Source organism: Macrotis lagotis, chromosome 1 (assembly GCF_037893015.1).
Source record: "Macrotis lagotis isolate mMagLag1 chromosome 1, bilby.v1.9.chrom.fasta, whole genome shotgun sequence".
NCBI classification, from domain to species: domain Eukaryota; kingdom Metazoa; phylum Chordata; class Mammalia; order Peramelemorphia; family Peramelidae; genus Macrotis; species Macrotis lagotis.
In genome coordinates this window covers 63739268-63758184 of record NC_133658.1, presented here as the reverse complement: position 1 = coordinate 63758184, position 18917 = coordinate 63739268, and the positions used below count along the sequence as shown (strand labels likewise).

The 18917-nt window shown below is 39.1% G+C and overlaps 1 protein-coding gene across 7 annotated transcripts in view; it reads left to right on the top strand.

The window, feature by feature from the left end:
- The first annotated feature begins 2032 nt into the window (after nucleotides 1-2032).
- CBFB (core-binding factor subunit beta) overlaps nucleotides 2033-18917 on the top strand; it is an 86945-nt gene continuing 70060 nt past the window's right edge. The window contains exons 1-3 of one of the 7 annotated variants that reach the window (XM_074202820.1): nucleotides 2033-2292; nucleotides 2514-2600; nucleotides 9312-9428. In XM_074202820.1, coding sequence (XP_074058921.1) covers nucleotides 2215-2292; nucleotides 2514-2600; nucleotides 9312-9428 — 282 coding nt within the window. In that variant the 5' untranslated portion in view covers nucleotides 2033-2214. The remainder of the gene's footprint in view (nucleotides 2293-2513; nucleotides 2601-9311; nucleotides 9429-18917) is intronic. The other 6 variants (XM_074202817.1, XM_074202829.1, XM_074202854.1 and 3 more) reach the window with 6 other exon arrangements.

The window sequence follows — 18917 nt, the reverse complement described above, 5'->3', positions numbered from 1 at the left end:
GAGAAAGAGGGCTCAGCCTCTGCCCAAGGAGATCAACAAAGTCTGTGCAACTGAGTGCAACAGAGTCATCCAGGGCGAACATGAGAGCATGAGGGACTACCAGAGATCACAGGCAATAGTCACTACCACCCCCTCTCCTTTCCAGCCTTGTGTTGCATGATTAGCCTACCACACTGGACTTCAGCTGAGCTAATCTCTGACACAACAGACAGAAATCTCAGGCCTCCCCTGCCTTTGCCCAAGTAGCTCCCAGTGCCTAGAATGACTATCTTTGCTCCCTTCTGCCGAATTTCTATTCTTTAAAGCTCAGTTCAAATGACACCTCCTCCAGGAAGCCCTTATTAAGTACCACCCCCCCCCAACTGAATTTCCTTTCATCCTCTCTAGTTCACTTATAGGATATAGTTATAACTATCCCTGTGCCTTACCCCTCTACTAGGCTGCATAATCCTGGAGGGCACACACTGTCAAATATATAAACTATTCATCTTGTTCAGCACATAGTAAGATTGTGTGTTGGTCTGTGATTTCATTGGTATAGGAACTCCTAAGGAGATTCCCTCTAACTGCACTGGTTGGTGCATTCTCTGCAATTTATCAACTTAGCCTTAAGAGGTTAAGTCAGAGCACCAAGCCCTTGAGTCAGAGGAACTTGAATTCAAATTTGACCTCAGACACTGAATGGCTGTGTGACCCTGGACAAGTCACTTAACCCCTGTTGTCTTTCCCCAGAAGGGGGGGGGGGGGAGAAACTAGGTGTCTCAGTGAATGCAGCACCAGCAAGGGAGATAGGGGGACGTAAATTCAAATCAATCTGATCCAGGACAAATCTTTTAATCCCAGTTGCCTCAAAAAAGAAAAAAAAAGATGATTGTGACTTCCCTAAGGGGTCATACAGTCACAATACGTTTGAGGAGAAACTAGAACCCAGGACTTCCAAACTCCTGGTTCTCTATTCATTATACCACTGTTTTATGTAAACTTTTGATTTCCATCGGCAACTAGCACACAACAGGAGCTTAATAAATGTTTGCTGAATGCTCAGTGATCGCTGAAGCCTTAAAAAAAAATTAATCCTGTATTTGGAGGGTAGAAAACAAATGGAGAAGCAGAAGGCGGATCTGGTGTTCTAGATAACAGAGCCGGAGCCAGGCTTGGAAGGCTTGTGGAAGCAGGCCGGTCTTTCACCTCACAAGGGAAGAAGGCTTGAAGAGGCTGAAGGGTGCCCATTCCGCATTCGAAGTCCCCACTCAGGTCCTGGACCTAACGGGACCCTGGAATCATCCGGCCACATCCCCCCTGGGTGCCGAACGGTAAAAGGATCGAGTTGGATGTGCTACGGCAGATTCATAACAGGGTGGGAGAGGGACCCTTTCATTCAACAGACTGGGGAAACTGAGACCCAGGGAGAGCACATCAGAGAGCGAGTAGTGGAAGAGTGGTCTTGGTGGCTGTCCAGTCCTTTCCTTCTCTCCCGCTGGCGTGATTTGCCATTTTCTTCTCATGTTGCAGATGAGAAAACTAAGGCAGACAGGAGGGAATGACTCGGCCAGGGTCACACAGCGGGTATGCCAAGCCCAGCCCCCGCCGCCCCCCGGAGCGCCCCCGCCTCTGCCCCGGGGCCGCGGGGCCAGTCCGCCCGCAGGCACACGCGGCGGGCGCCGGCCGCCCACGGGGGGCGCATGCGCGGCGGCCGGAGCCTTATGAATGGGGTGACTTGTTTGCCGGGAGTGGAGGAGCAGGTGGGCAGGGCGGGGCGGGGCGGGGCGGGGCCGGGCCCGCGCGTCCGCGCCGGAAAGGTGGGCCGGGGGGCGGGGAGAGAGCGCGGGAGAGAGCACGCGCGGGGAGGGGCAGGCGAGCCGGGAGAGCCCCCTCCTCGGGGCGTGGGCGGGGCTCCCGCGAGGGGCGGGGCCGCGGCCGGGGGCGGGGCCGGCGCGCGGGCGCGAGGGGCGGGGGGGAGGGAGGAAGTCGCGGCGGCGGCGGCGGCCGGGGTGGGGGGGGCGGCGGCGCGCGAGCTCAGTCAGCGCGAGGAGCGGGCAACGGCCACGGCGGCGGCGCCCCACGCAGCCGGCCCCATCCCCACGCGCGGCTGCCGGCGGGGCGCGCGGGACACAAAGGGAAGCCGCGGGGCAGGGGCCGGGGGCGCGCGGGAGCCCGACTCGGCGGGCAGCCGGCCGGCGGGCGCCAGGCTCGTCCCCGCCCCGGGCCGGGAAGATGCCGCGGGTGGTCCCGGACCAGAAGAGCAAGTTCGAGAACGAGGAGTTCTTCAGGAAGTTGAGCCGCGAGTGCGAGGTGAGCGGCGGCCGGGGCGGCCGGGGCGGCCGGGGCGCGGGAGGCCCGCGGGAAACTTCGGGGCGCCGCCGGCCGCTCGCGTCTCGCCAACTTCCTGGGCGGCGGCGGCGGCGGGGGGCGGCGGGCGCGGCGGGCCGGGCGGGGGGCGCCCAGCCGCCCCGCCCCCCCCCGCGCCCCGGCTCGCCCCCCCGGGCCTGACTGGGGACTTGTGCCGCCCGCAGATCAAGTACACCGGCTTCAGGGACCGGCCGCACGAGGAGCGCCAGGCGCGCTTCCAGAACGCCTGCAGGGACGGCCGCTCGGAGATCGTAAGTGTCGGGGGCCGGGCCCCCCAGCCGCGCGCCCCCCAGCCGGCCCACCTGTGGAGCCCGCCGGCCCCGCACCCGGAACTGCGCGCGGCTCCGCACTTCCTCTGGAGGTTCGGCGCCCGCGAAGCCGGATCCCGGGCCGCCCCGGGGCCCTCGGAGGCGGGGGGCCCGGGACCCCTCGGCCGAGGCGGCGGAACAAAGAGGCGAGGCCGCCCCTCCTCCCGTCCCGCCGCCGGGGGTCCCCCCGCGGAGGAGCAGCCCGTTGTTAGAAAGGGGCATCCTTCGCGATTCGGGGGGGCGCTCCTCGTGGAAAGGGGCTGGTGGATCCGGAAGAGAAGCGGCCTCCCCGAGACCTGAAACACAAACCCGAATTCCTATCTAGTGAAGAAATCCTTTCCGTCGCCCATAGAGGAGAGTTTGGGTCTTGGGGCGCAGGATGTCGCCAACAGGACAAAGAGAAGGAGGACTCCTTATCCGAACGTGAAGCAGCAGAAGACCAAGCTTTGGGGAGCTTGCGCTAACGAGTCACGCTTCTGTAGAAGTTAGCCCGGGCACCCCAAGCCCCCTGCGAGACTGTTAGGATGTTCATCTCCCCTTTAAGAATAATGAGAGGGAGCCTTAGAAATAGGAAGTGACTTCAGCTCCGTCCCCTAGCCACTAAGTGGGTTTCGACTCAGGTTTCCTCCGAAAGTCAGAGCTTTCTCTAACTATACTCTGCTGCCAGCTCTGGTTTGGTGTTAATAACTGTCAAGGATAGATAATTTAAAATCCACAGGTCTCACCCAGATTTTTGTGTGCTTGAAGCTGTGCCCCCAGACTTTCATGCTTTGCTTTTTTTTTTTAACTTGGCTTTATGAAAAAAGAGTTCAGTGGAAGATCATTGGGACGAGTCCAGAGGAATAGGAAGTGTTAAACATGGGCTCGAGCCAAACCGTATCATTTATTGTTGGGAGAAGAAGGGGATTCGTTTATACTAATTAATAACACCCCTAGAAAGCTGCTGGGTTGAGGCCTCTCATCTTTTTCTACTCTAGTTGTCCTGCTGAGGGTGCTAATGAGCAGTCATAGGGCTAAGTAGATAGAGGAAGGGGGAAGTCCAAGACCCAGGCCCTAATAGATTATTTAGTGCTGTGTGTCGTAGAATCATAAACTTTCAAAGCTAGCAGGAAACTTAACAGATCATAGAATCTAGTTCCTTTAATTTGCAGTTGCAAAGGGGCGGCTAGGTGGCGCAGTGGACAGAGCACCCCACCGGCCCTGGAGTCAGGAGTACCTGAGTGCAAATCCGGCCTCAGACACTTAATAACGACCCAGCTGTGTGGCCTTGGGCAAGCCGCTTAACCCTACTGCCTCGCCAAAAAAAAAATTTACAGTTGCAAAAATTGAGGTCCAAAGAGGTATGATTGACTCAAAGCCACATAGGTAATAATAAATGGATTTCATCCGGCTCTCCTGACTCTTAGGCAAGTTCTCTTTCTACTAAACCATGCTCTGTACATTTTGAAAATAACAAAAAATACTTGTCTGATATAGTTGAAGCATTATTTAATAGGGAAAGGAATGTGATTTTGTCTGCTAAATCACGTGGAGAGAACCCTTATACAAATTAGATTAACATTGAAAGAGAAATTACAAATGTGCCTTTTTAATTTCATGAAGAATTTATGACGTTCTGCCACTTAAGGTGAGGTCAAAAGGGAAAAATTGAACAGTATTGGGTATAGTAGAGAAGGTAAATTAACATTCATAAGGTACAAAATTTTGGAAATGGACAGTATTACCAATTTTGTTTTGTCATTGACTCATTAGTCTCATGAAAAGAATCTTATTTTTACCTCACTGGAATTCTACTCTTTCTAAAATGAGATCTATTTACTACTTCCCATCCATAAAATGTAGAATTCAACCCTCCCTACCTCATGGGATTGTTATATGAATAAAAGGAACTAGTCAATGGAAAGCACTTTCAAAAAAATAAAAATTCAGTAATATAACTGAAGTGTAGAGTATAGTAGGAAAGTCCTGAAGTCAGTCAAGAAACTTGTCACACAAGATGATTTCAGTCAAGCAGTTTCTCCACGCCTCCACGTTTCTACAACTACCTGGGGGTTAGGGGGAAAGAGTAGACTATAGCATCTCAAGTTCCCTTCCAGCTCTAAAATTCCCTAAGTTATATATTCTTAATATGTTGACATGGATGGCATCTGCCAAGTATACAGGAACATCTTCATAACTCTACTATTACAGTTAGGATTAACATTCACCCTATAGACCAAACATGTTATAGGAAATTTTTACTGATTATAGTTATGGTTTAAGGATACAAGTTGTCCTAAAATAGAATTTGATCTTCTTAGTAAGTCATATTATATGATTCTCCACCTATTCTTACGAATTTTTCTTTCTAGGGATAAATCAGTTTTTTTCTGGGTTGATTTCTTTGTTCACATATCTGAATTTTAAAAATGATAAACCTGTTACAAAAAAATTGCTGAAGATCAGAGAAAATAGATTGCAGTTGATTAATTTGATGCATATGAGGAAATAATAAATTTAAATGTTTGATTTTTGTTGAGTAAATCGGTTTTTATATTTGTCTAGTTTACATTTTCTTTAAAGAAATCTCAACACGTTTACTGATGTTAAGGGTTATATGGCAATTTACGTTTTAAAAACATTCCAAGAATGTTGTTAAAAGTTCATTTTGAACTGAAATTTGAGCTCCTCATCCAAAACATACAAAGAAGCTGATTTTAAAGACTTCATATAGTAATTTTAGTAATGCCATATTAGGTTCTATGGTACATATTGACTCCTATGAGTTTTGATTTATGAAGAGCTTATTACAAGGAAGGATTCTTTGGAGAACTCATTGAGAGTGACAACAGTGTGTGTTTTCCTAAGCATTAATAAAAGATTTAATAAAACAACAGCAATGAAAAAAATCCAGCATTTTCTATAACCTTTGGTTGTGGTTTCATAGCAGTCTTTTCCTCCAGTATAAGAAGAATGATTATTAGTAGCAGGCATCTTAGTTAATGTAGTAAATTGCATAGCTGTCCCAAACTACTTTATATCCTACTCCATTTGCTTCTCACTGGTTGTGGAACCAGAAACTGAGACTTACTTTGATGCTGAATTGCATTTCTATGTGTGCATTGCATTTCTACCTAAGATGTGACTTTATTTGTGTATTTAAATTTTATACCATAGAGTTGCATCAATTCGGGGGGGGGGGGCGGGGAGATTGGTAAGATATAATGGACAGGAAAGTTATTCCTGGAATTAAAATTAAATAAGAGGTAAGGTGATGAATCTATAGACTATATTAAATCACTATCTGGCAGAAGCTGTCATCTGCAGTCCTTTGGAGTTAGTAAGGGAACATATTTATCAAGTTCCATTTGGCAGAATTGCTACCTGTGTTTACAAGCAGTATTGGAAGACTAACATTCATGGATTCTTAATACTGTCTCTGTTTTACATTAAAATAATAGTAGTTAAAAACAAATTTTTTATGAGGTCTTCAAAGCTTCTTTACAATGAAAATCTTTGTTCATGTTTTTTAGCATGCTGAAAGTATTTTCTGCTTTCATCGGGTTTAATAGTTGGAGTTCATTTTGTTTCAGGTGACATTTTTCGGTTCTGTGCTTTAGCATTTATTGCAAAATATTGGGGAAGGCTTAAAGAATGGTGAACTTTGAAGAGCCATGACAATATTAAAGCAAGTATTTAAAATATGTATTACCTATTCAGATAAGGGACTTAGGAAGAGAATGAAACTTTTCAGTGAAACGCCATCAATGGTTTCTGTTAGTAAACAGAATTTAGTTTGTATTCTTAGATGATAGGTCTGTACACTATTATGAAATCTGGCAGTGGTTATAAAGGAATTTGGGTTTGTAGAATGTGTATTTTTTAAAAAATGATTATCTTAAAATTGTGTTGCTATATGACAGCCATAAAATCTATTGGAAATCCTTTAAGAACTGTAGTTTCATCATGGATGATAAAATTGCTTTGTTACACAAATGTTAAAGCAAAAAAGCATAACCATTTTTAAATGGTGAGCCATTATCTTAAATATTATAAACCAGCCAGATTTTTAAAAATTGTGTTATCATCTTGGTACTTTCATGCAGTAGAAATCATGTTTAATTACTGTCTAAACATAGTATGAGAGAGAGTAATGTACACTATTTTTTTTTTGCAAGGCAAATGGGGTTAAGTGGCTTGCCCAAGGCCAAACGGTTAGGTAATTATTAAGTGTCTGAGACTGGATTTGAACCCAGGTACTCCTGACTCCCGGGCTGGTGCTTTATCCACTGTGCCACCTAGCTGCCCCTAATGTACCCTATTTTTAAAGGACCTAGTCAATCTAAAAAGATGGCAGCACCTAATCCAAATTCATTATTTTACAGAGAGGAAATGGAGATCCAGAGAAGGGGCATAACTTGCTCAAAATTACAGATATTAAATGACCAGACTCAGGTCTTTGACTCTATTGACTCTTTTCATTGTCATACCCCTTGACTTTTTTTTTTTTAACTAAATTATGCATATTTTAAACTTATCAGGTAATTTAAAAAATACTTGCTTCAACTCATCAGAAATGTGATACATTTCAATTTTAACTAATATGGTATCTTGGAAAAATGCTAGAATTGAATTGAAGACCTGGATGCAAACTTCAACTCCAATGCTGGTGATTTTCTTAATATAGAAAACTTCCTGTCTTCTAGTATGTAGGCAGGCACCCTCTCTGCAACTTATGATCTTGGAGAATTGCTGAGAACATATGTCAAACTTTCTGCCCCCATTGAAAAAGACCATAGAATGTAACTGAAACCAGATTAATGTGTAATTGGGAAATAACTAATAAAATATAGATAATATTAATTTGATTTTCTAAGTTGATATTTGACCCAGAAGGGAGCCTTTCCTATGGTTTAGTGGCCTCCTTTACTATGTGAGTTTCGCTGGCCTGGAGTACTGAGAGGTTATGAGACTTGACCCAGATCAAATATTCACGACATGTGTGCAACAGGACTTGAACCTAGCCAGGTGTGCTTGGCTTCAGCATCAGCTCTTTGTTCAGTAAACCATACTGCCTCAATTTGCAATATGGGAATAACATTTGTATTACCACCCTGCATGGCTATTTTTGCCATTTAAATATAAGTTCTTTGTGAGTAGGAATTGTCTTTCTATTTGTACTCCCAACACTTGGAACCTGGCTTAGTCCTGGCATAATGAATGCTTGTTGACTTGACATTATAAAAATCTTTACAGCTACTCAAATAAAGACAATTCCTGAACTAAATCCTGGGAGTCAGAGGATGTGAATTGTAGTCCTGACCTTCCATCTATCTGTGTGACCTTGGCAAGTTACCTGATCTTTCTGGGCCTCTTTCTTCTTTAAAATAAGTTTATTGAATCAGATGGTTTAAGGTCTCATCAAAAATGTGAATGCCTTCTATGAGCCTTTCGTATCCAGTTTAAGGTACTCTAACTGGTAATTGAATTTTTTGAGAGCTTTCTTTAGCGAGAAAGATCTAATCTACTTAACGTACTCTTTTCAGTAAGCAAAAATTTCCTTTGGATGATGGTAATGTGTTTGCCAAAAATATATTCTTCAGGTTTGGGGTTTTTATTATTAGTTATTCCACAGATTAGCCAGTGATGTAGGGATAGTGTTGTTTCTACTTTGCAGATCAAAAAAAAAAACTCACTAATAAAAAAATATCAAATTGTTAAGGGTCTCAGAACATGTATTGCTGGCTAAGCCATGTAAGCAAGCTTTTAACTGTAGTATGTATTGGGTGAATAATCTTAGAATTGCAGTCTCTTGTTGCTATCTTCCCATTATCTCTTTTTTCATTGAAAAACCACTTTGGGAAATTATGACAGTTCCTGATTCAGCTAAGATTTTAGAATTTGACAGTTGCTTTCATGCATTAACATTTAAGAAGTAAAAATGTTTTCTTTGCATCTCAGTCTCATGCATTTTTAGTACCTGAGAACTGTCTTGAAGTATATTTTAAGTGGAAATAGCACTGGATTTAGAGTCAGTGATCCAGTTGAAGAAGTGGCTTTGCTGGGCTGCCTGTGTGATCCAGGCAAATCACTTCTCTATGGGCCTTGCTTCCTCATCTATAAAATGAGGGAGTTCAACTGCTTAACCTCTAAACTCTCTAGTTCTAATTCTGTGATCTTACATAAATTTATAGAAGCTAGAGAAATGTCTTATTTACAAATGCTTTAAAGCCAAACAAAAAGTTTTTGGTGGTATTTTCTGTTTAAATCATGGCATTCTATAAAAATCTAATCCTTTAGATCTTGAGTGATTTTTTTTTTTGCATGTGTCACAATTTTGTCTTTTAAAAATAACCATTTTTAAGTGTAGGGTTGATAGCCTCTAGCTCAAATTTTGCAACATGAGATTCTAACGTCAGCAAAAAAATGACCTGAAAGAAAGTATTGATTCCATGTCTTATTTTATATCTAAGCAGCCAATGGCAAATGTCGTCAAAATGGAATCAGATGTTTGTAACTTAATACTTAAGAAAAATGATGAGTGTGTGTTTTTGACTTTAAGTATTCTTTTTGCTGCCTGGCTTAAGACATAAACTGATGTAAAAATAAATGACTGCTTGCATAATTTATGTAATGTCTTGCTCCTGATCCTGTTTGTATTGATTTTTCTAAAAGGCTTTTGTGGCCACAGGAACCAATCTGTCTCTCCAGTTTTTTCCGGCCAGCTGGCAGGGAGAGCCTCGACAAACACCTAGCCGGGAATATGTCGACTTGGAAAGAGAAGCCGGCAAGGTAAGAGAAATTTCTTTGCTTTTTTAAAATAACTAGTTCTGTGACTATAGACTGTATGTTTTTTAATAAGGATCACCATTCTAAGAACGTCATGGAATGGGCAGGCACATTGCATGTCATTTTGTTGCAATGAAAATGCTTGTAACTTTTCTTTATTTTCTAATGTAGCCATTTGTTATAAAAACTTTGAGCCCACAAAGAATTCTGTACTGTGCTTTCTCATATATATGACATTCAAAACTTGGTCCTTTTAAAAATATTACAAAGAAGTTATTCTATAACTGTACTATTTTTGTACTATTAACATGTGTTTTAATGAAATTTTATAACTCCAAACTTTGGACTTCAGAAAGCGGAGTTCTGTAAGCTTTGAAAAATGTTTGTTCATGTACAAGTTTTAAATGCCAGTTGTTTAAATTTTGGTTTATTTTTATTTTGAACAAAGTAAAATAGCTGCATAATGATAGATAATGTATATGTATAAAAGGGAAGAAAAATCAGCTATTTCACATGTTTTAGAAAAATGTAAAAACCCAGAAAGAAATTTTTAATTATGAAGTGAAAGGAGCTATTTAATATTTGCTTTGCTTCCTGTGGGTTAATATGGAGAATTTAAATTCTGAGGGAAAACGTTGTATAAAACATAACTTTGTAATGTTTTAAACTTGTTGGTTTTCCTTTTCTTCTCCACCCCCCTTTCCCCCTTTAATCTTAAAAAAAAACCTTCAGGAAAAGACAAGTAATTCAGTTGAGACCTTAATGTTATTTTAATGGTAATAGTTGAGGTATGAGCATTGGCTATGGAAATAAAGATTGGAATATTTTGAATAGCAAGCCCTTACTAAGTTAAAAATCTCTGTTGAAATTTATCTCAAATGACTTTTTGAAGATGTAGATACCTTAGGTTTGGTTGATCTTTGTTAAAACTTGTTTCAGTTTACTGCAGTGATTGATCAATAAAGTCCAAACTGTATACCAAGAGTATATAATTTGGTTTTTAGCATAGTATAGATTAACCATGTTAAAATTCTAGAAACCCAATTAAAATTATCCCCAAATGATCATTAAACTGATTTTATGTGCAGAATTTTTCAACTTTTCTTAGATTCAATTTGGTCCTGTTCCTTTTTTATTAATTCAGTGACCTAGATTAGTTTTTCTCTGAATTTTTAATGTTTAAGAAGGCTGTCATTTTTCTTGCAAGAAGCAAAAACTTATCAATATTCCTTTGAGAATATTTAAGCATTAAACTATACTAGAAAAATCATTTCTCTGCTTCTATAAATGCAAGTTATTATATAGTAAATGGTATTTTTTATTTTTATAAAATTTTAGTTAAGCGTAGCCTATAAGCTTTTGTGGTTGGCAGATCAACCTGAACTTGGTTTTTGGATTTAGGTGAGAGAAAATATTTTCCAAGTTTAGAAAAACTGAATGATTTTGCTTTCTTCTTGTTTACTTGTTAGTGTTGTCTGTGTTGGAGAAATTAAAGCAAATGCTTGAGTTTTTTTCTCTTTTCATATTACAAGTAAGAAGGAGAACTTAAGATGATTTATATTAGAGTTTCAGTGTCTTTTTGTTACCCGTTCCTACTCATATGTTGAAGGTTTAGAAATTGACCTTTATTTAAAGACTTAGTTGAAAGCTGCTTAAGTGATTTCTAATGTCATTAAGGGATGAACAGACTAAATTTCCTTTAAATTTTTTATCCTAATGAGAAGATTGTTAACAAACCTATTCAGTGATTTCCTTTAGTTTGTTTTATTTGCTACTTCAAGAAAGGTATTAACCAATTTGAGGCTAAACTTTTGTAACTTTGTATAACACTTGGGATTATTGATTATTGACCCAGAAGCAGAGTTTTCCTGGACTTAAGCCATCAAGCTGTTTTTAGTTATAGGAACAAAAAGTGTTGTCCAAGAAAGTGATGGATCTAGTTTTACTGTGGAAAATCCAAAAATAATTTTTCTTAGTTTTAGAATGGTATATTTGCATTTATTTGTTTTGTTGTTTGTTTTTTTTAACCCTGGAGACTTCTTCTGGAAATTTTCTACTTCCAAAAGAGAAATGAAACTATAATATTTGCTTTAGGAGAAGCTAGAAAGCTGTATATTTTTTCTTACCCTTTTATAGACCATTAAAAGTGCAAATGACTATAGTGTTTTCAGGTATATTTTCCATAGAAACTGAGAGGACCAGAGATAAGGAAGGGATGTATCTAAGTTTAGACAATACTGTCCTCAGACTGATACGAAAAAAGAACCTCAAGTAGAGCTGGTCTTTGTCTCTAAAACTTAAGTGGTTCCTATTTTTCCCAAGACAGGAATATAATATTTGAGTTTTTTTATTTGAGGAGGAGCTTTTTTTTTTAATTCAAAATTCATTTTTACAGAAACTAATCTGGAAAAAACTAGTTTAGCAAAAGACTTACCTATTCTAATTGTACAAAATTATAATATAATCACATAAAATATCTAAAATATAGTTTTCATATATAATATCTGGGGATACACCATATGACCGTCTTTGGCCCTTTACCAGTTTGGTCACAGGCTGTTACTCTTTTTTACCCTAGCCTCTCTCCAAGTCTACTACCATCCCATCCTATGCCCCAGGCTCTTATTCCCTATTTGACTTTGACCAAATCATTGTAGTTCTGGTTGTCGATTTCTTCAACTAAAAAATGCCGTGGTTGAACTAGATGGGTTCTTAGGTTCATTCCAGTCCTTGAAGTTCCTCAGTCTTATCTACCAAGTCTTAGAAATATGAGGATATACTCATACTGACCCTAGATCCTTGAAATATATATTTTTTTAGGTTTTTTGCAAGGCAAAGGGGGTTAAGTGGCTTGCCCAAGGCCACACAGCTAGGTAATTATTAAGTGTCTGACCGGATTTGAACCCAAGTACTCCTGACTCCAGGCCGGTACTTTATCCCCTGTGCCACCTAGCCGCCCCTAGATCCTTGAAATCTTAAAGTGTGTAGTGTTTTTTTTTCCTTAAGGAATGGGGGAGTTTGACTTTGAATTCAGATATACTCTACTTTGAATAAATGTAATAACCATGTTATTTGTATGTTTAAATAGTTTATCACAAAGTATTTTCTTTACTGAACAGAAGTAGAGTAGTAAGCAGTAATAATTGTATCTGATCTTTATAGCTCATGTAAAATCAGATAATTTATGAGGATTTTGTTAACCTCATGTAATATCTATATTTAAATAAAAGATTAAGAGTCTTTATTAGGTAAGACATATTGCAGTTAGTTTAGATGTCAGAAAATGGTCTAAAGTTTTTGTATCCCTGTCCCTAGAAAAAATAAATAATTGTGGAACTTGTCCATTATTCTAGAAATGTTGAAATTATTTAATTATGCTTCCAGATATGACAGGGCAAGTTTCCCAATAGGATTGTGCTATGCTTCTTGTACAAAATTAAAAGGACAGTTAGAAATGCTGTAAATTATTGCATTTAAAATATGCTTTTATACAGATCAGCTAACATGTCTACCTTCCTTCCTCCACTATTTTGTTTACTCTTTATGGAAACCATCTCAAGACCAAGTAGAATGTTAAAACACCAAATAGGAAAAAATCAGAACATTGGAAACAGATGTAAACCATATAGAGTATTGAAGAAGGTAATTGAAGTTGCTCTAACTAAATAGGCTATTTAAAAGGATTGCTAAAGGAAATTCTGTGATGAGCTCCCCAGACCAATGAAATTACAGGTCAGATACAAAAAACTTTTCCCCCAAGTGTTGTAATTAATAAAATATAATTCACTAAAACAAAATCATTAACCAGAGAACTTTAGAGATAAGAGATTATAGTTTAGGCCTTTGGTTTAATAGATGGGAGAAGTAATTTAGCAGAGGTTGTCACTGTACCAAAGTCACACCCCTGATTTGTATCAAAACCTAGGTTAGATCTTAGGTCATCTGATTTCCCCATCCATTGCCCTTTCTATTTTGTATTAGAATAAGCAAAGAAGTCTAGAAAAAACTTTACAGATTTGCCTTAATAAGTAAAAGTTTTGACTTGCTATCATTATGCTAACTGACTTCAGTTCTACTCATTAAGGGAAGCAACTGTGCCTAAGGTTGTTTGAGTTTAATATAGAAACAAATCTGAATTTTTAAAGATGCAGGACATTTAAGTGAATTGTAAGAGGTAATTAGATAAACTGAGACTAGACTCATGCCTAAAAATTTTTCATAAATATGTTATGTGATAAATGTAAATGTGGGGAAAGTTTCAAATTATTTGAAGTATTTTTATATCATAATCTATTTTTATATGATGGAAAGAATATTAAATTTGGATTTAGTGAACCTGGATTCAAAGTCTAAATCTGCTACTGACTTATCTTACCTCTTTGAGCATCACTTTCCTCACCTGTAAAATGAGAGGGTTGAATCAGATGATTGGTTAAAGTCTTTTTCACCTCAAAATTAATAATCCATTGTTAAACCCTCTGACTATGCCTGATCCTATTCAGAAAATAATGCAATGACCTCTGTTGATCCAAGAAGGTATTGCAGGAGCCTCACCAACAAAAAAATAATCCATTGGATCATAGAATCATAGATTTAGACCTGAAGGGACCTCAGAGGTCTTCTGTTCCTCATTTTACAGATGAGGAAATTTGAGTGATTGTCCAAGATTACCCCAGTAAATAAGTGGCAGAGCCAAAATTTAAATGCAGGGCCTGTACCTTCAAACCTAGCTTTCTTTCCACTGTACCATACATCACTAAAAGTTGAAAAATATTCTCTGGACCCTAGTCCTTGAAGGCATTTTGTATTTCTCTCCATTCCTGTTCCATATTCTCATCACTGACTCATGGCAGGAAAAAGGGGTTGTGCTTCAATACACAGGGATAGGCTTAGAATCTATAGGAGAATGGGAAAGAGTCTTTCCCAGAATGAATACTAGACTGACATTTAGACTGACATCTCTTTTGGCTCTCATTGAACTTCTGAAATTTTGAACGTTTTAGATAATTATTATTTTTTCCCACTTCAACAAATTGAAGTCCATATTTTGAATCTTCTCTCCTACTTACTAGCTCTGTGACCTTGGTAAATCACTTGGCCAGCTTGAGATTATTTCCTCATCTATTAAACAGAAGATTCTTAAGATTCCACTGATTTCTAAATCCTTTGATAGTTTTGATCTATAGTAGGTCCCTTTTCTTTTGGAATTCATAGCTATACTTTCTCATTTGAGTCTTCCAGTTGCCATTCTCTTTAGCCCAATATGCCCTTCAAATAGATCTTTTTCTCCATCATATGTTCATTATCTCAGAGTCTGTACTATGTGTTATAGGTAGGGGAGGGGGCTTCTTTTCTTACCTTTATCTCTACTCAAGGTAAATAATAACAATAATAACAACTAGCTATGTTCACCCTGCCAACTACTTTATATTTTTTATTTGATCTTAGAACAGCCTTGGAAGCTATTATTTTCCCTATTTAAAGCTGAGTAAACTGAGGCAAAGAGGTTAAGGAACTTGCCCAAAATCACATAGCTAGTGACTGAGGTCAGATTTGAACTCAAGTTTTCCTAATTCCAGGCCCAGTATTTTCTTCATATACCAGTAGCTGCCCCATAACATTGTCAATTCCTCTTTATTAAAGAACTATAAATAGAAGGAAAGCATTTGAATACTATTGATAAAGTGACTATTAAATATCATATTTTATTGATAAGAAACCATGATTGACTATTCATTTTTCTGTCAGTCTTGTAGTTCTGCTGACAGTAGTCCCTCATAGCAGTATCTCACCTAACCTCCCAAGATTTTTGAGCTTGTATTCAAGGCAATTTGTTAAAGTAGAAAGATCATAGAATGTGGATTAGGGTGAAACCTGAGTTTGAATCCTGCCTCTATTGGAATAACTTTGTGACCATGAGTTAAATCATTTAACCTCATGAGAATAATAGCATCTATCTTCTGGGGGGGGGGGGTTGAAGACAAAAAGAAATGGTATGTTACAAGCCATGATGCATCACATAAATGTAAAATATTTTAAGCATCTAAAATATTAAGACTGTTTTAAGCTCCTCTTAACTAGAGACCATATTTTTTGCATTTTATAATCTCCATTGCCTAGCATAGAGGCTAGGCATTCAGCAAATATTTGTCAAATTAATGAATCATCTAAAAGAATTCAGAATGTTTATTATAATGGCATTAGACAACTTTGCTTTTATGGAGATGGAGAGGGGAAGAAAGAACTTCTCGAATAGCTAGTAGAATGGAGCCCTGAACTAGTCATTCAAACTGGATTTAGGGGTCAGATCTGCCACTGAAGAGTTCTATGACCTTGGGTAACTCATTTCATCTCAGTGACTCATTTTTTTAGTTTGCTTACCTATAAAATTACTTATAAAATGATGGAGTTAAGACTAAGTGAACTCTGGAGGACTGTGGAGCCTTCACATCCCATGATTTTGCATATCTGGCTTTGAAGTTCCAGGATTGAAACCAAAAATGTCATTGAGATCGATGGACTAAGAACCTCATCCATATGTATTCCATAACAGTAATCAGCCATCACATATCAAGCACCTACTAAGAGTCAGACACTTGTACTGATCACTGATGACTCAAAGACAAAAATGGAGTCCGTATTCTAAAAAGGAAGATGATGTACAACAAAATGAACGTGACAAGCATTAGCATCTGGGGGGGTGGGGGGGGACTGTGCTTATGAGTAAAAGGCTTTGTGTGCAAGATGGTTTGTGAAAGGAGTTTTGTAAGGAATTGGAAATTCAAATCTGAGGAGGAAGGATAGCATTCTAGGTATGAGGTTTAAATAATGTTTTATTGTGTGTGTGTCTGTGTGTGTGTGTGTGTGTGTGTGTGTGTGTGTGTGTGTGTGTGTGTGTGTGTGTGTGTGTGTGTATGTGTGTGTGTTCCATTGTAGAAGAAGTACTGACGTGGAAATTTGGAGTCAAAGTCCAGTTCTGCCACTCCCCTATGTGACCTTAAGGAAGTCATTTTACCTTTCTAAGCCTCATTTGTTTCATCATTTAATGATGATGAAGAAGATGACAGTAGCTAACATTTATAGAGTGCTTATTCTATAAACCAAGCAAAAGCAATGTTATCTCATTTGATTCTCACCACCTCTCTTAAGGGAGATGCTATTCCCATTTTACAGCTGAGAAAACTGAGTTGGCCAGGATCCAACAACTGGTAAGTGTCTGAAGCCAGATTTGAATTCAGTGGGTCTTCTTAACTCCAAACCCAATGTCCTCTTCACTGCCAATTTCAAACTAGAGGACAAGCTGGCTAATGAGTCCCTCGTAAGCTCCAGTGTTCTGTCCTCTGATGGGACTTCTGTCTTGGGCGTTGTGGAGTTATAATCTATGATCTGCACCAAATGACTTTATTTTTTTTTTTTTAAGAATATTGAATGGTTTTTTTGTTTGTTTGTTTGTTTTTTGAAAAATCATGGCTGTGAACTGTTTATGAGAGAAGAATCCTATACCCGATTGCAGACAGATATGACTGTCTACCTTTAGTCCAGGGGGTCAGGAGCCATGCAAAAGAGATCCGAGTTTGCCTGCTCCGGGCCTGGAGGATGGTAGTGCTCTGATCATGAAGAGAGGCCCTGCTTTGGTGGGGATATAGGGAAGCCCGGTCACCAGACACATGTTAAGCACCTACTGTATGCTAGCCTCTTGGCCAAGTGCTGAAACATTGTTTCATTAGATGTTTTCATTTAAGTACAGATTCTTTGTTTTGGAATCAGCCAGAACTGATAAAATTGTAAACTATCCAATATTAAGTATACCATAATCTGGTCCAGAATGGTCTATGGTATTACAGCAAGATGGGATTGGGGAAATTCCAGAAGACCAGAACCCTGGAAAGGAGTCTGCTATCCAAACCCAAAAATCTGATCAGAGGTATGGTAATCTTAAAAGAAAACAAAGCATATAGGACCAATTTAGAATGAAGCAAGGATATATCCATTATATACAAGACTAGGGTGACACAGTACACAAAGTGAAAATAAAAGGGTAATTTTTTTCTCCAGTTTTAGCAAGGCATAATTATTTTGATCCCTTCTTTTAACTGAAAAGTGAATAACTTTGCCTTTTTTATAAGGCCATTGTAAATAATACACTCTTGCTTTTTTATATCATAGCTATTGTTCATAAGTCACAATATTATTTGGAGCATTTTGCCAATTTCTGAAATATAAGTGCTTATAATTTTTAACTATCACCTAGTCAGTTAAAACCTATGCCAGAATATCTCTGGTAGAAGGGACAGATTGTGATTTGATGTCAGAGTCCTCAAATTAAAAAGTCATTATGTATGAGCTAGATAATCACTTGTTTATCAGGCTGTGCTGAATCCCCTGAACCTACCATGTGCACAGCTTCTTTATAAATACTTTGTTGATTGACCACAGAAGTTTTTTCCCCAAGAATGGTTTGGATTAGGTGGCCATCAAGTTCCCTTCCAACACTAAAGTGCTGAGATTCTATGAATCATGGATGAGTAGGGATTATAGAGGGTTTCAAGGCAGTTACATATGGTGGTGGTCAAGAAGAAACAAGAAATGGTAGGACTATACTGGGGGGGATGGGGAAAAAATTACAAAGAAATAAAGGAATGAGTGTCAACATAAAAATGCAGTGTTAAAAATCAAGTTTTAAAGTAAATGAATGGGACAATTTTGTTACCACTATTATGAATTTAGTAAACATTTTTAAAAAGTAGACTACATAACAAATTTACTACTTCATATATATATATCTTTTTATTTGTATACTGAAATGTTTTTTATTTGATTTGGTTCATAATAACAAATAAAAAGAAAAAATCTTTCACATGTATATAGATTCTAAGTTTTTGTTGGTTGTCCTGTATTATGATTTATTCAGAAAGAAATTTTTTATTGGAAAATTTGTGATCTGAAGTTGGTCCAGTACTAAATTTTTAAAAATGTAGAATCAATTAAAAATATTTGCCCTGGCAACTAATTCACCTTGATTTCTTGTGAACTCAGAGCATCTTTGTTGAGCAATTCGCAGTGACTCTGATATCTTATTTAGTAAAATGAACGAATCTAGAATCTACTAGACTGAGATTATAAATAACTTAACCATACAGTTTATTGTTAGCTGAAGAATTCCAGAAAAGACTGTCCTCCTCTTAAGGTACAGAAACGCTTAATCTTCCTGATGGTTATACATTTTATTACATTCAGACCTGGAAATTTCTTAGCCTTTCAGTAATTGCCTGTCCTCATGTTCTGTTATCCAGTCAATTGAGAATGTATTCTATCTGTGGAAACTAAATTTCTCTTAATAAGTAGACATGGAGAGACTAATCTACTATCTTTCTCATAGAAAAAACTCTTCACAAACTCAAAGACAAAATGTAAATCATACTTAAATTAAGCCTTTTCTCCTTGGATTACACTGTTCCTTTGACCTTTCCTCATAGGACCCATTGGTGTTTG